Source organism: Cicer arietinum, chromosome 3 (assembly GCF_000331145.2).
Source record: "Cicer arietinum cultivar CDC Frontier isolate Library 1 chromosome 3, Cicar.CDCFrontier_v2.0, whole genome shotgun sequence".
Lineage (NCBI taxonomy): Eukaryota > Viridiplantae > Streptophyta > Magnoliopsida > Fabales > Fabaceae > Cicer > Cicer arietinum.
In genome coordinates, this window is record NC_021162.2 from 58,914,955 (window position 1) to 58,924,034 (window position 9,080).

At 30.2% G+C, this 9,080-nt stretch overlaps 1 protein-coding gene across 2 annotated transcripts; it reads right to left on the reverse strand.

The window, feature by feature from the left end:
• Positions 1 to 305: 305 nt before the first annotated feature.
• On the reverse strand, positions 306 to 8,162 carry LOC101488709 (alanine--glyoxylate aminotransferase 2 homolog 3, mitochondrial-like). Of its 2 annotated transcripts, XM_004492477.4 has the most exons (10): positions 7,781 to 8,161; positions 7,374 to 7,604; positions 3,669 to 3,839; positions 2,437 to 2,580; positions 1,926 to 2,102; positions 1,235 to 1,460; positions 1,035 to 1,148; positions 671 to 757; positions 495 to 564; positions 306 to 397 (listed from the first exon to the last, which is right to left on the reverse strand). In XM_004492477.4, the coding sequence occupies exons 1-9, from the start codon at positions 8,024 to 8,026 to the stop codon at positions 521 to 523; spliced, it is 1,440 nt and encodes a 479-aa protein (XP_004492534.1). In that variant the 5' UTR covers positions 8,027 to 8,161; the 3' UTR covers positions 306 to 397; positions 495 to 520. The 2 variants fall into 2 exon arrangements, with proteins under 2 accessions (XP_004492534.1, XP_004492533.1); XM_004492476.4 differs by having other exon boundaries at positions 306 to 564; positions 7,781 to 8,162.
• Positions 8,163 to 9,080: the final 918 nt, after the last annotated feature.

Genomic DNA, 9,080 nt, shown 5'->3' on the forward strand with positions numbered 1-9,080 from the left:
CACTAACATCTCTATAATTAGACGCATTGCAGTGTCTAACACGTTAGCGTGGATGTCCTATATATTTTACATTAATAGGTCGACATATTTGTGATAAAGTTTTAAAGGTCCCAAGAATAATATTGCAACCACTATTGCGGTCGCATTTAGTTGTATTTTTTCTTAATATAAAACTTTGTACAGTAACTTCAACAGTGACCGCAATCACAATTGAAATGGTACGACCAAAACAAAGAAAAAAAAGGAAGAAATATCAGGATTGGCATATGCATAACAAATTAAAGGAGCAGCAGACAAAAATAGGATGAGATAAGATAACCGAGAGACAACGAGTTGTTGGCTCATTCGTTTTCCATGATGGCAGTTGGCAAATGGCAACTATAGATAGGTCTAAAGCCTGCATGTAAAATTTATAAATTTTACTTGCTGCAGATAATAATCTAACAGAGTTTAATTTAACATCATAAAATATAGATGACATTTGATTTATTTACATTTGCATCTTATTTAAGCCTTCACTTCACATTCTAGATAATGTGTAGTCCATGGCATCCACAAGGAAATCTGCACCCATAAAAATAAACAAGCTGTTAGTAATAAAGACCAAGACTAGTAGTACTATTTATTTATCTAATGTTAACAAAAAAAGAGAATTAGAGGCTAATGTTACCTGCATCTTCTTTGGTGAAACATAAGGGAGGTGTAATTCTGAATACATTTCCATAATAGCCACCTTTTCCAATTAGCACTCCCAATTCTGTGGTAACAACAGAGGAGTTTATTAGTGACATATAAGAAAACAGACAAATATCGCTAGAAACCGTTATGAATGCAAGGAATCCTTGACTGCAGGAAATTAAGAACAACTAAATCTATGTTTGGATTCACGTTAAATTCATCATTCTCGCTTCTCAAAGCATTCTAATTGTGATTTTATAAAGTTAGAAATTGGAGCTTTTCGCTCAACTCACAGTCGCATAGTGATTGTTGCTAAATCCAAACACACACTTAGCCTATAGCAATTGAGACTTTACCTTTCATTTGATCCATGACATGAAGTGTTTCATCTTTTGCTGGTGTTTTGAGTTCACGGTCAGTGACAAGTTCAACTCCAAGCATCAATCCTTTTCCTCTCACATCACCAATTACTATAACAGAAAACCAAGAAGTTTGAATTCATGAAAGGCTGTACATTAATATTAGACGGGTAAGAATAAGGGAGATGAAACCTTACATTCATATTTGTCCTTGAGTGCATTAAGCCTGTCTTTCAAATGGGACCCCACTACAAATGCATTTTCTTGAAGCTTTTCCTTCTCGATTACTTTTAAAACGGCCAGTCCTGCAGCTGTACAAACAGGATTTCCACCAAAGGTGTTAAAGTAACTTCGGTGAGTCAAGACCTTTGCGATCTCAGGAGTAGTTACAACAGCACCAAGTGGAATGCCATTTCCAATACCCTGCCAAAAGCAAAATCAAGAAAACAAGCCAACAATAATGAGCATACATACTTGACTAGACTAGGCATACATGATACATATTATGTGTGTAGTAGATATAAACATATGCAAGGTTTTAAATCAAAGTCACAGTCACATTCGCATCTGATTCTTGATATTGTAGAGAATCTCAATCAACTACAGCCACGATTGTGGCTGCATTCTTGGTGCAGAGACATTAAAATCATCGATATTGCAAATCAAATTGTGGTTGCATCAGGCATCACAACTGCAATTGTGACCGCATTTATTTGTGTTTTACCACAATATAAGTTTTGCAACTTAACTTCGACCACAACAGCAATTTAAAACCATTCTATGTTGCACTTTCATGACCAGACAAGGCAAATATTCTATATTCTTTGGCACCAACAGTTAAATTAAGATGGTTGTTTCGACTCTGACAAGGAGAGAAGAGTTAGTTACCTTTGCCATTGTTACTATGTCAGGTTGAACACCTTGGGTTTCAAATCCCCAGAAATGACCAGTGCGAGCAAACCCAGACTGAACCTCGTCAGCAATACAAAGACCTCCAGCTTTTTTAACAATATCATAGGCAGCAGGCAAGTAACCAGGTGCCAATTCAACAATGCCCCCTACTCCCTACCATAAAACAACAAGAGCAAGATCAACAACTGTGTTTGCTAAAAAAAAAAACTTATGACATCAAATGACCGATTCATTTTAGATGGGAAATTGTACCATACAGATTAACTTCATAAAACATCAGTTTACACCATTAGTATTTTTAGACAATTTCTTAGTAAAACATTTACTGATAAGTTTAATATGTAATAACACTAACTAAAAAAGTGGTCTATCATATCACTATCTAATGAGACACCTCAGGCCAAAAAGTGAAGTTTGTGAAAAAGGTTTCAATGGAATTGTTCTTTAACAAAATGGAACTCGTCTATGCTTCACCATAGATACTTACCTGTATAGCTTCAGATATGAACGCAGCAACATTTCCTGAAGTTCCAAAGTTAATGATCTCTTGGACATCTCTTGCATACTTCTTTCCATCAGAGCCAAAAACACCTCTGTAAGGGTCTGGATTTACTGCATGATGAACACCACTCTGGTAGCAACAAAAAAAAAAACTGTTAAGCACCTACATTTATCAGAGACCTGTCTCAACGTCCTACATACGACTTAGTCTGACACAGCCGTATGTATTACATTCAATTAATTAATTTTTTCAAATTATAAACAATGCCGATGTATTAATTTGATTGTCGTGTTTGGTGTGTTTGTATTATAGAAAAATAATACACAATATTGCATTTGCATGTGAACTCACATGGCAATTGGCAAAAAGTAAAATACATTTCCATGACAACAATAATACTAATTTTGGGCCAAGATAACATATAACATACTCCTGATTGAGAATGAATAAGACACGACACCCATGTAATGGTGTAAATTATTATTTGCTTAAGGGGGTCCACGCTTTCATTATCATAAGAAATCATTGCCATAACACTTTAGTACTTATCTGAACCTATTACTTAGTTAATTTCCAGAGATATATATTCCTTTTTTAAATGCTAGCGATAACAAGCAAGTCACTTTCGTAGTTGATAGAAATGTGCCCAGCGATGCCAAACTCCGTTGGTGTTGCTATCACATATAAAAGTTAAGTGAAAGTATGCGTCAGCTACATATATGTGTTAGTCCAGTCCACTACTACCTATAAGTCAATTTGTTCCAAATTAAGTTAATATAAGACAAAAAAAATTACGTTAATTAATTGAACTGTGCAAGCAATTTAGCACGGGTTAAAAGTTCGAAAGGTTCTATACAAAGAGAAAGTGGGACATGCCACGTGTTTTTCTCCAATTCGAAATTACAATTCCAAACCCTCAGAACTACTTTTTAGTCCACAACTTATAACTCTCTCGGATCTAAAATAAATGTAAAAATAATTATTATTTAGAACTAAATGTTATTTTCAATTATCGATTATATTTGAATTAGTGGTATAAGAAGAAACAAAGTAGAATTAACTGAATTAAAATGACATTCATCTTATATAATCCATCTAGCCTATTCTATATTTCATACTCTAGCACTAATCCAAACATTACTTTTTTTTTTACAAGAATCCAAACATAACTTAAGGCATGAATTTTTAAGGAAGTAAAATAAAATTTCACAGCATACCTGTACAACATTAAATTTCCAGATGCTTTGAGCAGTGGCCCCCATAGTCCCACTTGCATTGCCATGGTATGAATTTCTAAGTGATATTATGTCATGGCATCCCGTGTACAACCTTGCAATCATCATTGCCAATTCGTTTGCTTCTGTTCCAGAATTTGTAAAAAACGCCACCTACATATAATAGTCACACACAGTTTTCCCACTCAATATTAACAAGAAACATAAACAAAAGTTTATACACACGCACAGAGAAAATATCAAATGTCTCGAAACAATATCTGGCAAGTAAATAATACTAGATGTAAGTATTTGTTTTTACAGAAACGTGTAGTAAATAATACAAGATATATATCATACTTCTAAAGTAAACGTGTCAAACAATACTGTAAAAAGAAAAATTTAAACGTGTAAAACACTAAACTATTACAATAATAAAAATTTGAAAGTGCCTATCATCGCTCCCATCTGTATATTTCATTATTTATCTTCAACTAATCTTTTTCTTATGTATTTTTTTACAAGTCATTTATAATAGATAATAGAATTAAACCACTACTCTATGGAAATTACTAAATATTTAATTAATCTTAATCGTAAGCAACCTAAACATTAGCTTTTGATAAGCTAAAATAAAAGTTTGTACACTGGTAGTGAGAATTTGAAATTGGCTAAGAAATTTTTATTTTAGTAATAGTCTAATAACTAAACCCGCATACTTTAAACGTAAAAATATGGAAAATTTTAAATACGAACTCTAGTTCAAATATATCAATGTCTTTGCAACTGAATTGTACTTAAAAGACATTAATTAAGAAATTTTGATCTAATACTTGTTTTACTGATGCTTATTATTCTGATGTGATAAGAATTAATTCAGATATAAATATTCATACTCAATCAATTAATTATAATAAAATATATTTTTGGTAAATAAATATTTGATTGAGAGTGAAATTAGAACAATTAAACTTCACCCCCATATAAACTAATTTGAGCATACTTGTTCTGAAATACTGTATATATATATCTTCTGGTCTCCCATTAATCAAATGGGATATTATTTTATAAAAATTGAGATATTATTTGATAATTTATGATTCAATTATGTGTTTGGTTGGGTGTATTTGGACGTGAAACTTAAACAAACTAAACTTAAACAAACTGGTGAGTTAGGTGATGGGGGGTTTTGTTGTTAGACATGGACAAGAGACATTATCTTTTGGCCACGAAACCATCGATATCTCCCCACGCCAGCACAGCATACTCCAATCCCATGATATTGACAAATTGGCAATTAAAGTAGTTTATTAAATATCTAATTGGCGTACTCAATGCTCCATGATCGAAACATAGTTATCTAATATTTTATCATTGAACCTTAATTGTATACTAGTAATATATTATAATTATAATTATAATTATATATTATAACTATAATACATAAAAAAGCTTGAAAACTATTGTCTTCCTAAATGATTTTAATTAACTAGTTTAATTCAAAATAATAATTTAAGTCTTACGAAATAAGTTCTAACCTAATAAATTACTCACTTTATAAGAATTAAATTTGAAAATTGATAGGTTAGAACTTATTGTACCAATAAGGGAGTATTTTTGTTTTGTTTTTTATTTGAGTATGGTGATATTTTTTCTTTGGTAATATTTTCTTAAAAATTAACCTGAGACCAATTATTTCAATACTGCAAACCACTAATAATTACTAAATGAGATACTCTTTTTCGCACAACAAGTTTCTCAAGATTCAAACTGAAAATTATCTTCTAGAATATAACTGACTTCGTTTACAAGCTTGATGAATTTCTTAAAATGCTTTAAAAACGGCGTTCAGAGAAAACTTGCCTGTAATTTGGCGTATTTCTTAACTGTATAAAATTAAACCTTAAAGTTTAATTCCAATTCCAGTTTAGTACTGTATATATTATATATTAATGACAAAAAAAAAAACAGATGATTTGGTATTAAAGCTATAATACAAAACTGAGCTCACTCTCTGCAATTATGTTTTTCAAATGGAAGGGATCGGTGGCGCCTTCCAAATATACTACTACTAGTATATAATTGAATCTCATTTTTTAATAGAATGATTTAGCTCCTTAACTTGAATATAAATAAAATTTGACCTCATTATTAGGTATATCCGATACATTAATATAATAGTTTCAGTCAATCACTTTTTTTTTTGGAATTGAAGTGACAAAAACTAAATCTCTATTACTGTGTTTTAATGGATCTCTTATGAATAGTATAAAAAATAAATAAATAAATTTGTTGGTTTAAAATATAAAAAGGTCAATTGATATATCTATATTTAATAACATTATTTTAAAATTATTCTTATATTATTCAGCAAAAAATAAATTCGTGTATTAATGCCTTAATATTATGGGAAATCATTATAATAATTTGAGATAAGTTAGCTATTGTATATTTTTAATGTAAAATCAAGAAAAACAAATATATTTAATTACTGTTTTTAATAAATATAAGAATAAATATTTAATTACTATTAAATGTACTTAATTGTGATTGAATAACACCATCGTAATCTTAATTTTTTGCGTTTAATTTATAACTTCAATCACAATATAAAATTATAATTAAAAAAGGTCCCAAAGAAAAGGGTCGTAAAAATCAAAATTTAATCCAAAAAAAAAAACATAGTTTGTAATCAAGAATTAAATTGGAATTATCCTTGACTAAAAAAGTTAGTTTAAATATGCAATTAGTCTTTACAAAATATTAAAACAAATGTCTTGCAAAATAAATCTTTTAATTTAAGTCCACTAAATATTTTTGTTTTAGTCACTAATGCTTAATTAACATCATTAGTTTTTTAATTGTTGAGTTTTAATGACTTTAAACTTAATCTTTGCAAAATAAAAAATTTATTTTTAGCCACTGAAAAATAAAAATAAAAATTTGATCGGTGTAAAATGGGAAAAAAAATTATTTTTGTCTTTATATAAAAAATTAATTTTTATTTTTATTTTTATATTGACCATATAAAAAAACACTAATTTTAACATCCTTTCTATTGACAAACATTTATGCTTTTTATTGACAAACATTTGTGCTTTTTATTGACATACATTTGTGTGTTCATGATTTTTATAATACATTTGTCATTTAGCATGTATAAAAAACTAATTTTAACTAATTAATCAAAGATAAACATTTGTTCTTTGTATATAAACTGTATGCTCCAACAAACTGAAAATTAAGTTAATTATAATTTTTTATAATCTAGTCTTTTGCAATATAATATTATTTTATATCTTTTAAATAATAATTATAATACATTGGTTATAATTTATCATAAAATCGTAGTAAAACAAGCTTTTTATATTGTAACTAGTAAAATCAAATTTATTGTATTTTATGGGAATTAAAACCAAATTTTTTAGATTTTACAAAATTTAAATTTAAAGACGTTAATTATTCAACCTTGTTAAGCTAGGGATCAAAACAAAAATATTTGCATTTTTGTAAAGATTTAAATTAAAAAAAATATTTTACAATTAAATTTGTTACATATTAAAACGACTAATTGCATATTTAAACTGAAATTTTTTATACTTGCATAGGTATATTAAATTAAATGAAATAATATTTAATAATGTTTCAGTAAAAAAAAAATTAAATTTAAATACATTTAACATTACGGTGACGTTAAACGAAGCTTACCTTAAGATTGCCGGGAAGTTTAGAAGCCAAGGCTTCCGCAAAATCAGTAACGGCATGGTTCAGATACAGAACCGTTGAGTGCTGCAACCGTTTCGTTTGTTCCACGATAGCTGCGACTACATCAGGATGGCCGTGGCCGCAACACACCGTAGCAATCCCTCCAAATCCATCAAGGTACCTCCTTCCGTTTTCATCGAATAGGTACTGCCTCCTCCCCTCTACCACGTTCAGCTGTACTCTCCCACACACAATCACAATCCCGCAAAATCAGTTGTCATTAGTAACTCATTATTCAGTTATTTAATTTTAGTTACTGTTGCATTTATTTATAAAAAATTAACCGAATTAAAATACAGTTAATTCTTGACGGTTGATAATTATTAATTATCCGATACGTGAATCCTCACCGGAGATTTATAGAAGTGGAGGATTGAAGGGCTAAGATACTCCTTGCGTTTCGCGAGGATTTCGTCGCCGGAGGGACCGGTGTACGCCGGCGGAGCATAATCGAACGCCGGCAATACCGGTGGTTCTGCGCTAACGTCTTTTGTCCTCTCTGCTGCCTGCTGAGAAATGCCTCTTTGCAAGATGAATCGGCTTTGTGGTAATGGTGATCGGCGGAGGATCAACTTTGCAACTAATGATCCAGTCATTTCTCCCTGTCGGCGGAGGATTCCGGTGATGGTTCCAAAAATGTAGGACCCTACCCGAAACCGCACGATGAGAGAAAAGGAAAGAAAGAAAGAAAATAGAAGAAAACAGAGAGAATCAGGATTTGAAGGAACGAGAGAAGAACGGGGAAGGTTTATATAGGGAATGGGTGAGGGGTAATGACGTGCAAAGATGTGATTGGTTGAGAATTCCTGCTACGAATTTACTGCGGTAAAAATAGACAATGTATTCGGGAATGTTCCTGCTGCGAATTTACTGCGGTAAAAATAGACAATGTATTCGGGAATGGTAAATGAGAAGAAACCTATCAAAAATTATAATCATTTCTATTTGTTTACAAGTGAGAATAAATTTTGATAAGTTAATAAGTCAAAATTTAATGATAAAAGCAATTCTATTTTACCACTAAGGATCATTTTAATTTCTTTTTAATTAAAAATAGATTATTTTTAAAAATTGTCTATATCAAAGTAGTTTATATTAACCGTGCATAATCATAAAAGAGTATTATTTAGAGTATGACGAAGCTCTGGAATCATGTCAGAAAGAGTATTATTTAGAAACGTGATTAGGAATGAGAATAGGTTAGACCCTCAGTCAGGCTATGTCATGGCCTACTTATAGTTTGATATGGCCTATTTAATAAAAAAGATTAGGCTCATGGTGTTTTTAAAGAGGTCAGCTTAAGCTTATAAAAAAGTCTATTATGCCTGATATGCCGACTTATATATATTTTATTATTTATTAATATTATTTTTTTATTATTATATTAATAATATTGTTTCCTATTTTAAATTGTATCAATTAATCGATCAATTAGTAATCATTTCATATTTCAGTAACCGTTCCATATTCGATAACAATTATATATTCGGTAACCGTTTTATTAGTCAATAAAAAATTGATATGTAGATATTGATATTGGTATGTGGAGTATCATGTGGTATTAGTAGAACATTTAAATATTTTAATATAAATAAGACTTTTAAATATGCTTCAAGATCAGACCAGACTTTTAAAAAAGTTCAAACAAAA